The 22,207-nt window shown below is 38.2% G+C and overlaps 1 protein-coding gene across 3 annotated transcripts in view; it reads left to right on the top strand.

The window, feature by feature from the left end:
• The window catches only part of INO80 (INO80 complex ATPase subunit), a 135,418-nt gene that overhangs the window by 66,228 nt on the left and 46,983 nt on the right, over positions 1-22,207 (top strand). For all 3 annotated transcript variants that reach the window (XM_042989129.1, XM_042989128.1, XM_042989130.1), the window contains 5 exons: positions 1,888-2,055; positions 2,274-2,407; positions 3,681-3,748; positions 4,445-4,538; positions 5,428-5,599. In XM_042989129.1, coding sequence (XP_042845063.1) covers positions 1,888-2,055; positions 2,274-2,407; positions 3,681-3,748; positions 4,445-4,538; positions 5,428-5,599 — 636 coding nt within the window. The remainder of the gene's footprint in view (positions 1-1,887; positions 2,056-2,273; positions 2,408-3,680; positions 3,749-4,444; positions 4,539-5,427; positions 5,600-22,207) is intronic.

Below are 22,207 nucleotides of genomic sequence, written 5' to 3' on the forward strand. Positions count from 1 at the left end.
AAGTTTATTTACTTATTTTGCGAGAGTGCAAGCAAGGGAGAGAAAGAGAATCCTAAGCAGGCTTTTCACCGTTAGTGCAGAGCCCAGTGTGTGGCTTGAACTCACGAACCGTGAGATTATGACCTGAGCTGAAATCAAGAATCGGACGCTTAAGCAGCTGAGCCACCCAGGTGCCTGGGGATGTACACTTTTAAAGACAAGTGTATCTTTGTACCTTTGTTTTATTTATTTTTAATAATTCTTGATGTTTGTTTTGTGAAACTGGCTGATTTTAACTAAATAGCAGTGTTGCACAGGTAAACCTTATGGAAGGAAAATACTTTTTAAAACAGTGAATCCTTTTATGTATCAGAAAAGGCCTAAAAAACTTATAGCAGTGTCATAGTTTCTGTTATTTGGTGGTGAGTGGGGAGGTGATCAGAAGATGTAGTATGGTTCTTAACCACTGTGAATAGTGTTTTTCTCAAAATTTCTTAAATATCAGTATTGTTTCTAATCTGTTTTTAGATATTATATTCTTTTATTAAACTCTTAGTGCCTGCTAGCCACTGGTACATAAAGATGTAGTCTCCAGGTTCCATTCAGATTTCCAGGGGAGATGAATACATAACTAAGTAATATTATGTCTTAAGAGGAACAATGATTGTCTATGTGAAGTATAATGGGAACACAGATAAGGGAGTAGTTCTGTTAGGGAAAGTTAGAGAAGGCATCAGAATACAGATGACATGTGAGCTAGGTCTGAAATAATGAATTGGCATTTACTAGGAAAATATGGTGAGAAGGAGGGTGCTAGGCCACAGGAGCAATGTGAACAGAGGTAGAACAACATTCAAATATGCAGCATGTTTAGCAGACATTATTCAGAGCAGTGTTGCTAAGGTATATAGGAAGACATGGTGATGAGACTGGGACAGGAGGGTTAAGAGTATGGGAGACCTTCTCTGCCTAGTGGCCACTGGAGAATTTTTAATATTTTCATATAGGCAGTAATGTACATTGAAGGATATCCAGCAGTTGGAATTACCTTACAAGATTCGTATGGAAAGTTTCTTAGAACCAGTAAAGACTGTAGGCAGGAAGATTAGATATGATGAGATTATGCAGTAAGACATTGGGAATGGTCAGATTGGGGGATTTGAGGTTAATTTCCTGTTGGAGTTGAGGGACTTTGGAAATGACAGAACATGAGCATGAGAGAGAGAAAAATCAGCTGATTAAAGTTTCTTTTTGGGCAGCTAAGTGAATGATAATGCTGCTAATCAGTTTAATAAATTATGGTAAAGATTTTTTTTCCTGCCCCCTCTGAGTGGTACTATTATAGTAGGTAGTTGAAAATATGGGGCTGAAGGGGCGCCTGGGTGGCTCAGTCGGTTAAGTGTCCGACTTCGGCTCAGGTCATGACCTCGCGGTTTGTGAGTTCAAGCCCCGCGTCAGGCTCTGTGCTGACCGCTCAGAACCTGGAGCCTGTTTCAGATTCTGTGTCTCCCTCTCTCTCTGACCCTCCCCCGTTCATGCTCTGTCTGTCTCTGTCTCAAAAATAAATAAACATTAAAGAAAATTTAAAAAAAAAAAAAAGAAAATATGGGGCTGGGGATGTTTGGGAATATGTTTTTGCAAGTCACTGCAGTGGTCAGAGTTGGTGCTATTTGGAAATGGAAGAGATTGCCCAGGGGCAACATGTAGAGTGAGTGACAGGGAAAAGCGTCAAAGAAAGAATATTTTTCTGGATAATTAGCCACATGACAGGCTCATAGATACTGAGTTTATAGAGGTATGTATATTATCTTTTCAGCCATAATCTGGCTTGTATGTGTTTTCAACTTTATGCTGATACTGAATTTTCTTACAGTTTTTCAATATATATATGTCCTTATTGATTTTCAGATTGAGATTCTAATGTATTGCCAACTAACCAGCCGACAAAAGCTGCTATATCAGGCACTCAAGAACAAAATTTCCATTGAAGACTTATTGCAGTCTTCTATGGGCTCTACCCAGCAAGCACAGACCACCACCAGCAGCCTCATGAATCTGGTCATGCAGTTTAGGAAGGTAAGATTTTAGGTCAGCTGCCTTGGAGTTGTCTTCATTAACTCATTTCAAGAAAAAGGCTCTAACTTTGATGCCAAATAAACAAAGCCTGTTAAAAAGAGATGAAATGAGAAAGCATATATTCATAAAGGTAAACATTCAGGCTTTGGGATTCCCCATGATTCCTAGAGTGATGTGTCTTCATGACAGTGGTGTCTTATCACTTCCCTTCCTCTTAGGTGTGTAATCACCCAGAGTTATTTGAACGACAAGAAACTTGGTCTCCATTTCATATTTCCCTAAAGCCATACCAGATTTCAAAGTTTATCTACCGTCATGGACAGATCAGGGTTTTCAACCATTCACGAGACAGGTGAGCAAAAATACTAATATTAAGGGTGCTTAAGGGTGTTTTTGTAAGTTGGGGTTTTGTGGCTTAGTGCTTTTGGGGTTTTACTGGAGAGCGTTTGAGTTCCCCAACAATGAGGTATTTAAGCAAAGGGTGGACAGCTATTTATTGATGGATACTATGATAGTAATCTGTACAATATCAAGGGTTTAACTGGTTGACCTAACGTCTCTAGACGCTTCCAGATGCCTTTCTGAATGTGGAACGTGTGTGTGTGTGTGTGTGTGTGTGTGTGTGTGTGTGTGAGAGAATATGTACTTGAACCAAGAGAGGTCACCAAAGTTCTCTGCCTCAGTACTGAGATTATTTTGTGTGTTTTATTTTACACTTGGTGTGGGAGAACTGATTGGATTTCAGATTAATCTAATTTACCTTCCTCCCAGAATCAGCAATGACAAATTTGGTAAAGGTGAAGTGGTTGTTAATATAATATGCCAGTTCTATTCAGAAAATACTTGCATGGGTCAGTTCCACACCTGTGAGTGAGAGTAGCCTTAGCTTCTGGATTTTCTAACAAGCTCCCCCCAATGGATGCTTAAGCATACCCACATTTAAGAAGCATGGTTTTAGAAAGTTCATTCTGTAGAAGAACAATATAAGCAGCATTATCAAAATAATTATCAACAGTATTTAGTCTAATGAAACTGAAGTTGAGGCACATTTCTTGGGTTTAATTTTTTTTTAATGTTTGTTTATTTTTGAGAGAGTGTGAGTGAGGAGGGTCAGAAGGGAGGGAGACAGAGGATCTGAAATGGGCTCTGCGCTGACAGCAGCTATTCCAATGCAGGGCTCGAATTCACAAACTCCCAAACCACAAGGTCATGACCTGAGGCGAAGTTGGACGCTTAACTGACTGAATCACCCAGGCACCCCATCTTGGGTTTAGAATTCTTTGTGTTAACTCCAGGCTTTTTATTCAACTAGATAGGTGGGGAGAAACGGGAAACATACCAGAGCTGTAGCACTGTTTTGTGTAGTATGTGGTAACTTACAGCTTTGAATTGTGATTCCCTGAAATAAAATGAGACGACTTTGAACTTGTATTATCTTTTTATATGAATATTAATTACTTAGTACTTTCTGACATTTATGCCATGATTTCTGTCTGGTAATATGGCAACAAGCCTCTTAAAAGTAGAAGCAGTTTCAAATCTAAAAGATTCTCTTTAGTTTTGAACCTCTAGTTAACTTCCCAGTATTTATATTGAGTTTGGATTCATTTTATTTTACTTCACAGGTGGTTAAGGGTTCTTCTTTCTCCATTTGCACCAGACTATATCCAACAGTCTCTCTTTCACAGAAAAGGTGGGTATTTTGATATTTGGGCAGGAAAATATACCAGGGATTTGCCAGAATGCTCTTTGTTTTGCTGAGTGACTGATTTGCATCTAGTAATGGTTTTGCCTGCTTGCTGGATCTGTATTTATGAAGTCTTGATAAACTTTAAGTAAATTAGTTGTCTTCATCTGTAGATGCTATGATTTGTGGCTATAACAGGAAGCAATAAAAAATTACTACATTGACCTGCCACCTTTATTTTTTACCTGCCTCTTAAAGAGTTTCTTAAACCCTTGAAACTTGACAGAGACAATGCAGGACTATCATTAATGTGACTTAGTTCCTTCCTGCTTAGTCTAAGGGAAAGGAGCAGCTCAGCTTTGAGCATTATCTAGAGTATTAAGGCAAAGGTTCAGAATCTTCAGCTCTGTACTTATCTTTCTCCTGCCATGATAAAAAGAGAAAAGCAATTAGACAAGCTACCAAAAAGCCCAAAGGTAGCCAGTGAGCCAGCTCCATTCTGCCCCATTGTATGCCATATCTCATAGGTCTGCCTCTCCCACTTGTGATTGTAATACAAAAATATGATGCTGTGACTTACATCGTAGTGGCTGAGACAAAACCTTTGGATATCTTTTTGTTCTTAAATAAAAACTCAGCAGTTCAGTAGGCTTTAGTTGACTTGCTCGCTGTTGGGTTTAACTTTGTCCTTTGATATTCCAGGTGTTAATGAAGAAAGCTGTTTCTCCTTCCTTCGCTTTATTGATGTATCGCCAGCAGAAATGGCAAACCTTATGCTTCAGGGACTTTTGGCCAGGTGAGAAGTTTGCTTAATTTGATGACAGAGCAGTTGGGGATAAATAGGGAGAGAGGTTGGACTGTGAAATTAAACACTTAATATTATATCATCTTAACAAGCCTTTTTTTTTCTTGTTAAGGGTAAAATTGTTATAAGGGAGTTCTGATTTTCTTTGGTCATTTAATAATTGCATGATACTTCATAATATACCTTAAATAAAAATTATTTAGGCTTCCCCCTCCCCCAAATGCTACCAGAAGGTCTTTAAGTCGTCTTAATTTCTAGTTAGTTTAGTATGTTGTATTTGCTTCCACAGGGCAAATAATGGCCATTGAGTCCTTTAGTTAGTAGTGATTGCAGCATAGCCTACCTTAAGTCTTCTGGGAAATTTAGTTCTATGTTTTTTTCCTCTGGGATAATGGCTTTCACTTAATGTTATTATTTTGTATTTACATAATAAATAGTGACCTTGTTAGAAAAGGCTATTTCCCTGATATGAGGATGTTTTTATAATAGAATTTTTGTGATAAAGTTAAATATTCTTTAATTTTTTTTTTCAACGTTTTTTATTTATTTTTGGGACAGAGAGAGACAGAGCATGAACGGGGGAGGGGCAGAGAGAGAGGGAGACACAGAATCGGAAACAGGGAAAGTTAAATATTCTTTAAACGAGGAGCTTTACGGAGGATTTTAGTTTTCATAGTAGCAAACCAAGTCATGCCAAAGATAGAATTTATGGAAGAAAAGTACGAAACAGCTTTATCTGAAAGAAGGAAAGAACTGTTTGTAAATGTTCAAGATTTACAAAAGAGACATGTGAATGAAAGACAAGGTTCCTCGCTGCTATGAACTACCCTCAAACCTCCATGGAGCACTGAATAAGCATGTCTGCTGTGGTTTGTTTCAGATGGTTAGCTCTTTTCCTGTCTCTGAAAGCCTCCTACAGGCTCCATCAGCTGCGCTCCTGGAGAGAGCCAGAAGGGGAAAGCCAGCAGAGATATCTGAGAAACAAGGATTTCCTTCTTGGGGTTAATTTTCCACTCTCCTTTCCCAACCTTTGCAGCTGCCCTTTGTTAAAGGTAAGCAATTATTTCACCATCACTTATCCATGTTAGTACTCCCCTTTCCTTTGCATCACTAAAAGTAATAATAAAGTAAGTGAGGGCCTGATGAATGCAACATTTCCAGAGGAAGCAGTGTACTGAGTTATAATTTAATATATTGATGGTGTGTGTGTGTGTGTGTGTGTGTATCATATGTCTATGCGTATGTGTATATTTAATGTGTATTCTGTGTATAATTTTATTATAAAGCGCACAGATATTAAATATACAACTCTTTAAATTTATTCATGTGTATACACTTGTGTAACTACTAGATTATACCTAGATTAAGGTATAGAACATTTCCAGCACCCAGAAGTCTGCCTCAGACATCTTCCCATTTGATACCTCTGGTTCAGAACAAACCAACTATTCTTTCATCATAGGTTATTTTTACCTGTGTTCTTGACCTTAATGTAAATGGAATTACCCAGTATATGCACTTTTATGTCTAGCTGCTTTCCCTTAATATTGTGTGATTCATCCATGTTGCATTATAGCATTTCTTTTTAGTACCATGAAGCATTCTATTGTCTGAATAGACCACAATTTATTAACCTGTACTACTGTTGGTGGATATTTAGGTTGCTTCCATTTTGGGGCTATTGTAAATAAAAGTGCAATGCATATTCTTGTACATGTCTTTTGATAAATGTAAGCACTCATTTCTTTGGGGTTTATATCCAGGAATGAGATTGCTATATCATCAGGTATATGTAGGTTTAGATTTAGTAGCTACTGCCAAACAGCAAAATGGTTTTAGAAATTTTTCAAAATGGTTTTAGGAATTTATACTGCCACAAGCAATGTGAGAAGTGTGCTGCTGTTCATCATCCTTGTCTGTACCTGATATTGTCAGTCCATTTTGTTCAATTTGCAGTGTGACCTTGTTGTGATTTTAAGTTCCATTTCCATGAAAAATAATGATGTTGAATACCTTTTCATATAATTGTTTTGGCCATTGTAGAATAGGTAAGGGAGAAAGTGACAGAACATAAGGGTATACATGTAGGTCCATATCATAAAGGACACCATCAGTTACTGCAAGGATTTGGATTTTATTTTGAATGAAATGGGTAACACTGGAGAATTTTGAGAAGAGATTTATATATTTATATGTTACAGTCCTTCAACAGAATTAAAAGTTTAGAAGGCAGGGCATTATCCTTGTGTCCTCTAGAAAATTTAATGGGTCATTAGTCTTATAGTTAATTGCTATTGAATGCCCGATATTCTTTGGTTGAATGTGGTATTTGCCCCCTGTACACTGAAGAACCCATATGATCTCTGTTTCCCCAATTGGTTTCTCAAGTATTGCTCCATGTGCTTTTTTGGACTCTGGAGATAAGACTGGTAATGTAAAACAGACAGTAGAATTAGATTCCGGTCCTATTGGAATAATGTAGTCAGTGGTGGCAGGGTGACTTCTATTAGTGAGATACTGTCTGATAAAGAGTTGCTTAACTTCCTATTGACTGATTTCACCTACGTTTGGTAGTTTTTTATTACTCTAGTTATAAATAGTTGCTAGTTTTATTTTTGGTACAGAAAGCACCATTTTCTTAAGAGTTTATTATGTATTCTTACATAGATACTTGCATCTTACTTAACACTCACATATGCCTTCCCATATGTGTATTCAAACACACCGTAGTGTGTTCAGTGGATGTGTTCAGTGAGGTCCTTGTATCAATTAATTTCCTGAGGGGCACCTAGGTCAGTTAAGCATTGAACTCTTGATTTTTGTTCAGGTCATGATCTCACGGTTTGTGAGTTCAAGCTCTGTGTCAGGCTCTGTGCTAAGAGTGTGGAGCCTGCACACGTGCTTTCTCTCTCAAAATAAATAAAAACAAAATGTATATTCTGAGAAATTCAGATGTGGGCAGTATGCCTTATGGGAAATTGGTAGTGAAATCTGTAAGTTTATCTAATTGAAGTTACATTTGCTTTCATTTCCTCTTTAATTTCATGTTGTAAATGGATATTTGCTGCCATAGTGGCTTACTATGTATACTAACTTGCTGAACCCCAGTAGGTTGCGGTAGCTGAAAGCTAATTCTTTATGTGTAGAAACACCGTTCTGCTTTCGGTCTCATCATCCTTATCTCCAACACGTATATATTGATATATCAACCAGGCAGTGTGTTTTGCCAGAGTTTGTTGATCTATTCTAAGAAATTGCTGCTTTCAACTAAGCAGAATTATCTTTACGTGGTATCTAGCCTTAAAGGTTAACATAACTTCTGAATTAAGAATTATTTTGTTGAGACTCCATATGTAACAATTAATAAAAATATAATAAAGCTCATTGTATCTGTGGCCTTTGAAGTGTGACCACAACTCAGTATTTTTTCTTAATATTTTATATCACCACCTGATAAGCGTATAGATATACAAAATATTACATACACATACATAACTCTTTGTAACGGTATTCACAAAACAATACTTAGCCTTCATGTACAATGTACTGATTTTTTTCTCGTTTTTTTTTTAACGTTAGTTAAACCTACTAAAAAAATGACATCATGACTCTCACTGCTCACAGTTTGAAAACTACAGCATTACACGGCTCCATAATATTAGAATAGCCAGAGGACTAAGTAAAGAGAGTCACCATGTAGAAGATTCTGGATCGTTCTTTTTAATAGTAAGAAAAGAAAGAAACTAACATTTGGAGCTTATGAAGAGTCTCACTTTCTGAATATGGAAGAGAAGACCAGATGTTGCTCAGAAAGCAGTATGCACATTTCACTGTGTAGTTACCCTGACCTTTAGTTAGCAGTCAAGGTCCATCTCTTGGTATATTCTGGTACGTACCTGTTATATCCCTGGTATTCAAAGATTATATAAATAAAGATAAGTAATTTTTTTTAAGTTTTTAAAATTAAAAATTTTTTAATGTTTATTTTTGAGAGAGAGAGAGGGAGACAGGATCCCAGGCAGGCTCCACACTGTTAGCACAGAGCCCATTGTGGGGCTCGATCCCACGAACCATGAGATCATGACCTGAGCTGAAATCAATGGTCAGATGCTTAACTGACTGAGCCACCTAGGCGCCCCAAAGATAAGTAATTTTGAAGGAACCCAGCTGATTCAAACTTGAACAAAGTAGTTCATTATGGGAACTATCCCCCAAGAATGACTTTGTTAGAATGTGTCTATTACTACTACTTTCCTGTTTCTCACACTGGCTTCTGTGAACAGATTTTTTTTTTATTCAAGAAGGATTTATCTAGAGAACATTGGTTTTGTCTGTTTTGCAAAGCAGAGTAGAGAAGGAAATTTAGGACGCCTAAACTTTTATTTTTATTTAATTTTTAAAAAAAAATTTTTTTTTTAACGTTTATTTAGTTTTGAGACAGAGCATGAACAGGGGAGGGGCAGAGAGAGAGGGAGACACAGAATCTGAAGCAGGCTCCAGGCTCTGAGCTGTCAGCACAGAGCCCGACACGGGGCTCGAACTCACGGACCGTGAGATCATGACCTGAGCCGAAGTCGGACGCTTAACCGACCGAGCCACCCAGGCGCCCCAATTTTGTGTTTATTTTTGAGAGGGGAGGGGAGGGGGAGAGGAAGACCGAGAGAGAGTGTGAGTTGGGGAGGGGCAGAGAGAAAGGGAGACACAGAATCTGAAGCAGGCTCCAGGCTCTGAGCTGTCAGCGCAGAGTGCACCACGGAGATCAGACTCATGATTTTTGAGATCATGACCCCAGCTGAAGTCAGATGCTCAACCTACTGAGCCTCCCAGGGACCCTGGATGCCTAATCCTTTAGAACAGATGTCCAAAATTCATAAGTTAAGAATATAAAAGTTAAAACTTAAGATGCATAATATTTTAGCATACATACACACACCTACATACACTTTGAGGGGCGCATGGATGGCTTAGTTAAGCATCTGACTCTTGATTTTTAGCTCAGGTCATGATGTCACGGTTCATGGGATTGAGTCCTGCGTTTGGCTCTGCAATGACACCATGGCACCTGCTTAGGATCCCCTCCCCCCCCCCCCCCCCCCCCCCCCCCGTCTCTGCCTCTCCCTTGCTCATGCACATGCTATCTCTCTCTCAAAATAAATAAACTTTAGGGAAAAAAAAATACTTTGAAATTTCATAGTCTACTCTGATCCTGGCAGTTTTCCATTAAAAAAAAAAAAAAAGATTAACAAAAATGAGTCTCTTTTCAAAAGATAGCTCATCAAATATTGGATAACAGCATTGAGGTTTAAATGTAATGATTGTCTATTGTGCTGATGTTTGAATTTATCAATTGATTTTTAAATACAAGGTCTTGGGCTCTTTTGTGTGGGATAAATACATCATGTGTGCTTTGTGCCTTTCATTCATGATATGACTTGTTTGCTGTTCTTGAGGTTTAAAAAAATACTTCTGGCACGATGGATATAATTTACAAATCTTGTGGAAGATGACTTTATTTAAATAGGGATCTTACTATGGAATCTCAGAATTTTTTATTTTCACATAAAATCGACTTATAGCTGTGTTTACTATTTTCAGTAAATGTCCTAATAGTATAACGTGAGAGGTATTTGCTATAATTCAGATGGTGAATTACAAACTTAGGAAGGGCAAGAAAAGTTTTGAAAGATTAGAAAAAGACTGACATAAATATGGAGTCCATCTTTAAAACTCTGAGTGGGAGGAAGAAAATTTGGGAGTGACACACAGTACCCTAACAAAGTTATTAGGGAAGTTAAATTTTTTTTCTAACAAAATTAATGACTCTTGAACTCAACAATTCTAAGAAAAGCTAACTTGATTCTGAAAAGAGCATTTGCTTTGCTTTAGTAGATAACAAGCCAAATGGATTAGAGAGACAGAAGTAATAGGTGTTGTATGTATATTAAACTTTTTGTCTTCTTTTTTGTTGCCTTGGCTGTCCTTCTAGAGATATTAACATGCATATGGGGAAGCGCATAAGTCTTAAGTGTACATACAGCTGGATTACTTCACAAAATACTATTGGAACTCTACTCCAGAAGTCCCTTGTGCCTACTTCCTTCCATTCACTCTTCCTCTCCACTGCCTTGACCTCCCCACAAGAGTCACTGTAGGGAAATATTTGGTTGTTATAACTCCTTTTGTGAATATTACTGTATGCAACTTTTAGTGAAAATTCATATGTGTTTTGTGGGATATATATCTAGTAGTCCAATTGCTAAATCATGGAGTATGCATATGGCCATCTTTTTTCTTTTTTTATTTAAAAAAAAAATTTTTTTTTTAACGTTTATTTATTTTTGAGACAGAGAGAGACAGAGCATGAACGGGGGAGGGTCAGAGAGAGGGAGACACAGAATCCGAAATAGGCTCCAGGCTCTGAGCTGTCAGCACAGAGCCCGACGCGGGGCTCGAACTCACGGACCCGTCCGCGAGATCATGACCTGAGCCGAAGTCGGACGCTTAACCGACTGAGCCACCCAGGGGCCCCGCATATGGTCATCTTTAATAGATAATGTCGAACAATTTTCTAAAACAATTGCACCAATGTTTTCATTCTCATTAACATTATATGAGAGTTTCTAGTTGCTCCACATCCTTGCCAAAATGTATTAGTTATTGTTTGTTCATTTTAGCCCTTCTTTGTGGTGGTATCTCATTGTGGCTTTAAATTACATTTTTCTTATGAATAATGATGTCGAATATTTTTTCTACTGCTTATTGGCCATTTGGATAACCTCGTTTATAAAATTCTTAATTCAAGACCTTGCTTATTTTTCTATTAGGGTATCTGTATTTTCTTAGTGACTTGTAGTTCTTTACGTATTGCAGATTTCTTCTCCCCTGCAGCTAACTTTTGCAAACTCAACAGTGTCTTTTGTTAAATAGTTAGCATTTTTGTGTCGTGTTGAAGAAATCTTTGCCTATACAAAGGTCATGAAGATAATCCTGTATGTTTTTCTTCAAAAGTTTTTTTGATGGACCTTTCACATTCAAATCTACAAGGAATTTTGGTAGTTTTTTAGTCTGGTAAAGGTTATCTTTTTTTTTTTTTTTTTTTTTACATAGAGATATCCATATTCATTTGACCCAACTCTATTTTTTGAAAAGACCATCCTTACTGCACTCAGCATCGTTTTTGCCAAATCAGTGGCTGTATCTATATGGGTCATTGTTCCATTAGTCCATTTGTCTATCCTTGAACCAGTACCACTCTTTTTTTTTTAATTTATTTACTTTTGAGAGAAACAGAGACAGCTTGAGCAGGGGAGGGGCAGAAAGAGAAAGAGAGAGAAAGAATCCCAAGCAGGCTCCGTGCTGTCAGCACAGAGTCTGATGCAGGACTTGAACTCACAAAACCATGAGATCATGACCTGAGCCAAAATCAAGAGTCAGACGCTTAACGGACTGAACCACCCAGGTGCCCCAAACCAGTACCGCTCTTTCTTAACCTATAGCTTCATAATAAGTCTTAATAACTGGTAGCACAGATCCTCTAGCTTCGTTTTTCTTCAGTATTGGCTTTGGCTGATCTTGGCTCTTTGCATTTTTATGTAAATGTTATCTTTTTATTATTATTTGTTTACATTGTTATGTAAATTTTAGAATTAGCTCATAAACCTTATTTTTTTGTTTAATGTTTATTTTGAGAGAGAGAGAGAACATGAGCAGGGGAGGGGCAGAGTGAGAGGGACAGAGAGAATTCCAAGCAGGCTTTGTGCTGTCAGCTCAGGGCCGTCGTGACCACAAGATCACAGCCTGAGCTGAAATCAAGTCGGTTGCTCAACCGACTGAGCCACCCAGGTGCCCCTAGAATCAGCTCATAAATCTTATTTTAAACTCTTTAGCGTTGTAGATAACACAGGCCACTGTTCCAAATGATTTTTGATTATGTCCCCCTGTTAATTAAACAGACAACGCATTTTGCCAATACCTATATATTATTTTATTTAAAATGTTATACATGTACTAACATGTTACTGTTATTTACATTGTGAATTTTACATTTGAAGTTTTTTTGGAGACTATTTGTACAGTAAAAGAAGCCTAATTGAGTAAGGAATGGTGATGGAGGGGAAGACCCAGTATTTCCTTGAGGAAATACTCCCTTTTCTTCACAAACCCTTCTCTCTTTCTCTTCATGCTATTTTTTTTTTAATTTTTTTTTTAACGTTTATTTATTTTTGAGACAGAGAGAGAGCATGAACGGGGGAGGGGCAGAGAGAGGGGGAGACACAGAATCGGAAGCAGGCTCCAGGCTCTGAGCCATCAGCCCAGAGCCCGATGCGGGGCTCGAACTCAAGGACCGCGAGATCGTGACCTGAGCTGAAGTCGGACGCTTAACCGACTGAGCCACCCAGGCGCCCCTCTTCGTGCTATTTTTAATTGTAGGATACCACGAGCCAATTGGATTGAGTGAAAAGTGTGCATTGATTTGTGTCAGAAGAACTTACTGATTGAATGAATCTCTAGTGGTAGAATGTGATCTTGGCTTAATGGTTAATGCTCCTTTTCTGCTGATTCAGGCTACCTTCAGAGTAGCCTCCTCTCAGTGTTAGTCTCCACCCGCAGAGATCGCATGTAATCAGTGTTGTTTACCATCCTGTTTGCAATATCTGCTGTGAGCAAGGTGTGTTAACAGGTTAAAACCTGTTTTCGGGTTTGAAAAATTATTCAGGCATGTAGTAAAAACACACACAAACTTAAGGACTTTAAAAACACAAATGAGGGGCGCCTGGGTGGCTCAGTCGGTTGAGCGTCCGACTTCAGCTCAGGTCACGATCTCGTGGTTTGTGAGTTCGAGCCCCGCGTCAGGCTCTGGGCTGATGGCTCAGAGCCTGGAGCCTGCTTCCGATTCTGTGTCTCCCTCTCTCTCTGCTCCTCCCCCATTCATGCTCTGTCTCTCTCTGTCTCAAAAATAAACATTAAAAAAAATTAAAAACAAAACAAAACAAATGATTCACTTTAAGAGTGGAAAGAAGACAATTAACTGCCAGATTGATGGTAGATGATTAGTGGTAAAGTTTAGAATGGGAAATCACCTTAGATTGAAATGGACAAAAAGTCTTTATAGAAATTGTATTGTTTTAATTGGATTTTGAGTGATAGGGATCTGGGTGGGAGGAAGAATATTACAAGTTAAAGACTGGAACTAAAATAATAGATAGTAGTGAGAGAAAGGGCCAGAAAGGTAAATTGTAGGAATCTTTGAATGCCAGTCTATTGGGTTTAGATATTAACCTAGGAGACTCAGCCTTTTCTTGGCTTACTTTCTTGATGCTACAGTTATAGCCTAGGGGAAATTAACTTTTGGTGGCTGCTATCAAGCGATGGGAGGGAGTACTCTGATAGCCAGTTTCATGAAGGCCACTTAATCACTCAAATCACTAAGCACACCAGTGAGGGATCTCTGTCATTGGTATTTGATGAAAATTAATCTCAGAGTGTGGTGTCAAGAAATATTGGACACAGAAGTCCATGTTAAGGAGAATGTTGAACAAAAGTTGTGAGTATCAAGTACTAAGGACTCAACAGAAATGGTTGTAACTAAAAGATTATGAAGCAGGGGTCAAGGGATTCTGATTTGTTTCAATATGGAGGAGCATTGTCAGTGAAGGAATCATTTCCAAAACCCAGAGTTCAAGAGAAGATCCAGAGAGAATGATAAATTCTATATTAAATGTAAAGCAAACACACAGGAGTAAGATTAGTAAGTCTTTGTTGTTATGAGTGCAGATAGAACGCAGAAGCCCGTAGGGATTTACAGGGAGAAAGATGCTGGTTAGGAATTGTGGAAAGTAGGTAATGAAGTGTGACAGTCAAAAAGAATGAATAGGAAGGTATTTCAGGAAGGACACTTGGGTTTAAGGCAGATTTGCATTGTAGGAGAGAGGAGACTCAGATTTGAAGACTAAAATAGAAAAAGGCAGCAAAGAGGGAGATTGAACATGCAAGAGAGACAATTGATGGGGATGCAAAGTAGTTAAGTATCCTTTTTATATGGCAGAAAACTCCAGTGAATACTGTTAGGAGCTCTGTAGTTAATAGGAAGGTACTCTCTACCACAAAGAATATTTTACTCTGAAACTAAGCTTAACATGAAAAAAGAAAGTGTTGTTAAGCAGCAGTTCTATCCTTTTATTTTTCATAAAATAGTAGTATTTATGTGTATTTAGTATTTAGTATTGGTGTGTTGTGTTTGTGTTAGTTTTTCCTTTGGAACTTGGTGTGTATTCTCATCTAAGGGAATGTCCTCCAGCCTGAAATTAAGTATGATCTTAACTTCATTACTTAAAATAGAATTTTGTGAAGAGTTATAACATTTCCTTGGAGGTTGAGAAATGTAGTAGGATTGGTAACTTGTTTGATCATCCATTGATTTTATCAGTGGATACATTGATTGTACATCAGTTATTTTCACCCTGCAGTTGTTTTTGATCAGGAGTTTGGGAGCAACTTGGGTTGGTGGTTCTGGCTCAGAAAATCTTAGAAAGTTGAAGTCAAGATGTCAGCTAAGGTTACAGTTATTTGAAAGATTGACTATAGCCATAGGAGCTACTTCCAAGGTAGCTCACTTACATGCCTAGCAAGTTGGTGTTGGCTGTTGGCTCAAGGCCTCAGTTCCTTTCTGTGTCGACTTTTACGTGGGGCTGCTTGAGTATCCACATCCCAGATAAGTGATTTCAGAGAGAGAGAGTGCAAGAAGGAGCCACACTGCCTTTTATGACCTAGTTTTGGGAGTTCTGCAAGGAGAGCAAAGTAGGTTTTACCTTTTGAAGAGAAAGATACCAAAGAATTTGTGGACATATCTTAAAATGACCAGAGCCTCTTACTGCTGGGCTGATGCCTTTATATTACTTTTTTCATGATAAAGTTTGTTTTGGTATTCCCAGTTCTGAGATTTTGGCCTGGGCTATTGATGGGTTCAGACTGTGATGTGACATCATGAAAGTTCTTAAATTGTGTTGCTAAGGATGTTGGTATCGGGCGCCTGTGTGGCTCAGTTTTTTAAACGTCCGACTTTGGCTCAGGTCGTGATCTTGCAGTTTGTGAGTTCAAGCCCCGCATTGGGCTCTGTGCTGACGGCTCACAGCCTGGAGCCTGCTTCAGATTCTGTGTCTCCCTCTCTCTCTGCCCCTTACCCACTCATGGTCTGTCTGTCTGTCTGTCTGTCTGTCTCTCTCTCTCTCAGTAATAAATAAATGTTAAGAAAATTAAAAAAAAAAAAAAAATGTTGGTATCTCTCCCTGCTCTCTGTATCACTCATCTTGTCTACAGTTTTATTAGCCACAACAAATGTCAGCTGGGGAAGATACTCAATACATAATGGTATCTGGCTTTCATTTTCAGCAGGAATTCATTGCTCAAATGCCCTAAGTCCTTGTAAGCAAATTTTTTTTTACTGCAAGCTCTGTGTATTCTGTATCTTGCATTTTCATATGATTTGCCAACTTAGTTCTGATTATGGAACTTTGATTATTTGTAAACATAATGGAAAGATGATATTTTTCCAACTCTTTGTTTTGCCTTCGTTTATGGTACTAGAAAATGGAATAAATAGTCTTGTTTCACTATGCAAGGTAAACACAAATTATGTTTTAAAATTTTGATAGAAGTGGGGTGCCTGGCTAGCTCAGTCAGTGAAGTATGTGATCTTGATCTCGGGGTTTTGAGTTCATGCTGCACATTGAGTGTGGAGATTACTTAAATAAAATATTTAAAAACAACAACAGTAAAGTTTTGATAGGAAACATGCAACTTGAATCCAGATTCCATGTTCAAGATCAATTTTAAAGGTGAATTTTGGGGTGATTCATTTTTTTTTTTCCTTATGTAATCTTTATGCCCGCTGTGGGGTTCAAACTCATGACCCTGAGATCAAGGGTTGTATGCTGTACCAACTGAGCCAGCCAGGCACCCTTGGGATTATTCTTAAGTGGACAGACCTGAAAGAAAAGATGAGGGAAAATGGTAAAATTGGAAACACGTGTCAGAATTCTTTTTCTTTGTGCTCTTCAAATAATTTTAAATAAAATTCCTTTGGAGCTACCAAATTAGCTTTGAATTAATTTTCTAGCATTCAGCTTTGTCCTCTTAATCGAGAATATTCTTCATTCTCTTTGGTGCCTTCATTTGTTTTATAAAGAGTAGTAATTATTGTTCCAGCAGCCTGTCCTCTGAATATAGCTTCTTGTCATCAGATCCAGGTAAAGGCTTTGTTCTTATTCCTCTAAGGAGACAGATAATGAGTGTTGACTTAGCTACATGTTGTCATCTTGTTCCTGGTAAGCTACATCAGATCCCATACTACTTAGTCATGTAGCAGTCTAACCCAGTCCTTGCCTCTTTCTTTTCCATCATGGATGTGAATGAATCTACATGGTGAGAAGCTTCCCCCGCCCAGTATGCCTGTAAAACCCTTCTTCTCACTGTGCAGTGAATGTTAAGTTTGAATTCTGTGTTGCAGAGTTCAAGGAAGTACCGTTCTCATAATACTGGCTTTGGGATAATATATAAACATGAAGAAACTAAGAACTAGGCTAAGCACACAGATCAGATGACACTTAGGGGTGTTTTAAACAAAGTTTAGGGCCTTTTAAACTCTAACTTGACGCGAATGCTTATCTGGTATTTCTTTCTCTTGTGATGCTTGTGCAGCAAAAGTCACCATGGTTCTCTGTGTTCCACTTGATTTTTTTTTATGCACTGCCCTGCTTTACTGGTGAGAATTTTAAGAAAGAATAGTAACTAATTAGTTCATATTTTTCATAAATTCGTTCTCACACACCTCCCTCCTGTGGGCTCTGGCCAGATCTCCTTTCTTGTACAGTTTTGTAGGGTTTAAAGAGTACAAGTCTCACACATATGAGTCTTTTTCTCTTTTTAATATTTTTTGCTTAGAAGAATAAGGACAAAATCAGAATCTAAGATATATGGCACTTAGTCATCTTTTGTGGGGGGCAAAATGGATTTTATGCTGTATCCAGTTAAAAGTGATGACTGGCAGAAGTAGAGTACAAGGTATCCCCCGCTTTTCAAAAGCTCAAGCTTATGCCACTTCACTTTTAAGAAAGACCTGCATTCATACCTGTTTCACTTACTAAAAGAAATCGGAAAAGGATTTTTGCTTTTACAAAAAAAGGGCAAAAAGCGGAAATAGCGTTCAGCATTTATTTCACATTACAGAGGTGGTATGCACAGGAGCAGAGTGTGTCACTGCCAGTCTCCTTTCCCGGGAATGATACTCAGCATCAAACCTCCATAGCTCTGAACTGTGTCTATGAGCATCTGTGCTTTATCTCAATTTATTTTGTGCATCTGTTAGCAAGATGTGTTCTAAGGTATCAGAAAAGCTTAATTAAGAGAGGTTATTTTTTGGGCCTGGGAATGCTCAAAAATTTTTCCATAGAGAGTAATGGTAATTGCTTCTTGACTTTATGCCATTTCAGCTTATGAAAGGTTTCACAGGAAGTCTCTTTCGGGTGGCAGGGGAAAACCTGCACCAGCATTGATTCCATCTCCTATATCAGTTTCAGTGAAACTGTTGTCATGGTTATGGTCTACATAGGCATCGTGTGTGTTGGAAGCTTTACATACTCCACAGCTCTGTGAACTAGCTCATCAAACTTAAAGGGCATTTCAGATTTTGCGATTCAAAGTACGTAAAAAAAATAAAATATGCAAGAGCATCTAAACATAAAGAATTGTTTTTGAAAAGAGTGCTGTTTAAGTTTTAAACACTGTTCTCTATTAAATGCTTGGAGAGCTTTGACTGCCTATTAAAGAAGAATCCCCCAAACAGGACATTTTCAAAAACTCATCTGCTAAATGTTAATTTGCAGCTACAGTATTTATATCTGTCATTATTTCTTGTATCCTGAAAGCTGCCAGTGCCTCTTGTGGAAAGCCCTAGGAAGCTGTTATATTCACCCTTTTTCTGTACTTTATTTTCTCCCGTTTTGTTTGGTCACTTAAAATATCTGAAAATAGAATCCATGTAGTCTAGCAGTTGATCTATAAACACTACACCCTTTCATTTAAAGTGAGACCTTTTCTCACAGACTCGTAATTATAGAGAACAAACTGATGGTTACCAGCAGGGAGGGAGGCTGCTGGGGGAGGGATGATGGGGATTAAGGAGTTCACTTGTCATAATGAGCTTCCAGTGATTTATGGAATTGTTGAATCACTGTATTGTATCTCTGAATCTAATATAACACTGTATGTTAACTAACTGGAATTAAAATAAAAACTTAAAAAGCAAAGAATAAAGTGAGACCTTTTCCTCTGTATGTTTGATGTATTCTTCAAAAACAAAAGCAGAAAATTAAGTTCTGAGTCATGAGGAGCTAATGTTAACATAAATCTTCCTTTTAACTTTAAACAAGAGGTGGAGAATACAGTATGACCCCTTGTTAAATGGGTAAGTCTGTATCTGAGGGAAAAGCATCTGTATGTTTTGTGTGCTACACTGTGGCAAGAAGCGTACATCTGTGGGGTCTTTCTGCCCTACTTATTTCCACTTGAGACTTTTTCACGGTACCAAAAGACTCTACAAAAGCCTGACTTCTCTGCTATGTGCATACTGTGGTTCTGATAGCAAGACACACACAGCTGCCAGTGCCTACAGGTTAATGAAGACACTCAAGAGCATGAGGAAGAGACAACAGAACAGCAAAACCTGTGACCACATCATAACCAAATCATGTCTCCCATCGTGTGACATTGTTTCTTTTTATTTGTTTTTGGCCAAAACAGACTAAAGAAGAGATGAACCTTCTTTTCTGTCCCTCTTTCACCTACCCGCCCAAGCATCTTATGCAATGATGTTTAAGGTGTCCTTCGTGTTCTTTGTTAAGCATTAAATTTTTTTTGTAGGTGGCAGTGTTTAAGCAGCTGATGTAGTTCTGTGAAGGGAATGTGGGTAATGTGGTTATAAGGACTACCTGTGCTAAGAGAGAATTGATGGAACCAATGTTAAGAGAAAATAACCTGAGTAAAATGTACTAGGAGTGGTCAGGTTTCTCTAAAGCTAAGGTTGTGAACGAGCATTTTGAACTAGTTAAATTTTTTTTTTAATCTAGAATCAGAAAGCTAAAAATCATCTTACCTTAGTGAATTCCAATGAGAATACCATCTTAACCTAACTCATATAAGACAAGTAGACATGTTCTAATTTGGGAATGAGCACTCCCAGGAGAATTATCATTAGACTTTTTCCAGAAATATATCACAGATAACATATTGTGTTGAAAGGACTCCCTACAGTGAATGCTGTAACCCTGATAAATAACTACAATGTTGAAGAGAAAATAGTTGAAGGAAATGTTCATTCTTTCATCTTTTACTTTTATAGTCTAGGAATGAAGTAAGAAACAGGCTTTGTTGAATTTTGCCATTTGAGAATACTTCAAACGAGGGTGACTTTAAGAGATCCCTGACATGGGGTGCCGGGTGGCTCAGTCAGTTAAGCATCTGACTTCAGGTCAGGTCATGATCTCACGGTTTGTGAGTTCCAGCCCCACATCAGGCTCTCTGCGGACAGCTCAGAGCCTGGAACCTGCTTCAGATTCTGTGTCTCCCTCCCTCTCTCTCTCTCTCTGCCCCTCCCCTGCTCACTATCTCTGTCAAAAATAAACATAGAGAAAGAGAGATCCCTGACACATTGTTTAGTTACTGCTCTGTATTTTTTTTTTTAAGTTTATTTATTTTGAGAGCAAGAATGCACACTCATGGGCCAGTGGCGGGGGGGTGGGGGGAGCGGTGGTGGGACAGAGAAGGAGAGAGAATACCAGGCAGGCTCCATGCTGTCAGTGCAGAGCCCAACGCAGGGCTTGATCTCATGAACTGTGAGATCATGACCTGTGCCAAAATCAAGAGTCAGATGCTTAACCGACTGAAGCCACCCAGGTGCCTTTAGTTACTGCTCTTTAGAAGTTAGTAAACAATTCAGAAGACTTAAGGTCAGCTACTACTGCTACCTCAGCCACCTGGGTGGCAGTAGACACCATATCTAGCAACCCTGAACTACTATTGTATTTCGTTGATGTGAACACTAATTACTAGAGTCTTAACCACTTCTCTTCACCCCCTAGGAGGGGCAAGAGGGCTTACCACCAATAATAAAAAAAATGTGCTTGCAAAAAACAAAATTCAGTACCTTTGTCTATGCATTAGGAATTGGGTTTGTTTTTTGTAAGTGCATGTTCTTAGCTATCCAGTGTTTCATATTGGAAGAACAGGGTGATACTCAACCTAATAATCTTTGTAATGATCCTCACCCTAGGCATTCAGAAGATAATGGACATAAATATGTAGCAAAGTGGATGAACTTAAAAGATGCTAGCCAACATAAAGCTGAGAACACAGATACTGTTGAAAAACTATCAGAAGGTTAAAATTCTTTTCTGGGTAATGACAGAAACATGAACATCTAGAGAAAAATATCAAATACATCAAAACTGTGTAAGCCCAGTGTTATAATAAAGTATTGTAAAGGCTTCCATACATTGTGGTTAGAAACCACTGGTGATGTCCCAGCTGTACTGAAAACAGTTAAAGCCTTTCACTTTGTTCAGGACCATTATTCTGAAAGTGCTGATTGGTTCATGGAAGCAGATTATGATACACATATCCTGCTAGACAACTTGAGATGACTTCCCTCATACTGATCCTGAAGAGTGCATTTATTTTGAGAAAAATTATGAACAAACGTAACTGAGGAAAGAAGCCTTGAAGAGATTTGGTTTTGAAAGCTTTTAGTACTGAAATTATAACTATTATTCTTCTGTAGAGGGTCCTAGTTACTGTTCATCTTGCAGTTTGTTTTCTTGACCATGTAAGTGTATAAATTTGACGACTTTGTATATGTATTATCTTCATCTGTATGGTTATTTAGGTTACCAACCTGCCTTATCTGAGAAAACTATGAAGAAAAAAAGTGAAGTCATCAAGAATGAAGATCCAAAGATAAAATGTCTAACATTGCACTGAAGAAAGATTTGCATCTGCAATAAAGAACACTGAATCCCACAGACACATTATTTTATATGAATGTACCAGACTTTTAAAAAGTCTTTCACAGGAATGGCTGTAAACTGAAACTTTAACATGAGCTTGTAGTCTGATTAAAGTGTATTGATATAGTAATATATATGAAGAATTTATGTTTTTAAAATGATGATCTGGTAAAGGTAGTAAAAATTTATTTCCTTTTCCTGAGCGCTTGTATTGGTGTCACCAAATAAAACAGCTCACCTTGCTGGAACTATAATTGACCCTTGAATAGCACGGGTTACAGTTGCTGATCCCCTGCAGTCAAAAATATGCATATAACTTTGGACTCCCCCAAAACTTAACCACTGATTGCCTGCTGTTGACAGGAAGCCTTACCAATAACATAAACAGCCAATTAACACATAATTTGTATGTAATATATGTTATATACCGTATTGTTAAAATAAAGTAAGCTAGAGAAAAGAATGTTAAAATCATAAGGAAGGGTCGCCTGGGTGACCCAGTCAGTTAAGCAACCGACTCAGTGTCAACTCAGGTCATGATCTCAAGGTTCGGGAGATAGATCCCCATATCATTCTCCATGCTGACAGCACAGAGCCTGCTCG

The sequence above is a fragment of the Panthera tigris genome, chromosome B3 (genome assembly GCF_018350195.1).
Source record: "Panthera tigris isolate Pti1 chromosome B3, P.tigris_Pti1_mat1.1, whole genome shotgun sequence".
In the NCBI taxonomy this organism is placed as follows: Eukaryota; Metazoa; Chordata; class Mammalia; order Carnivora; family Felidae; genus Panthera; species Panthera tigris.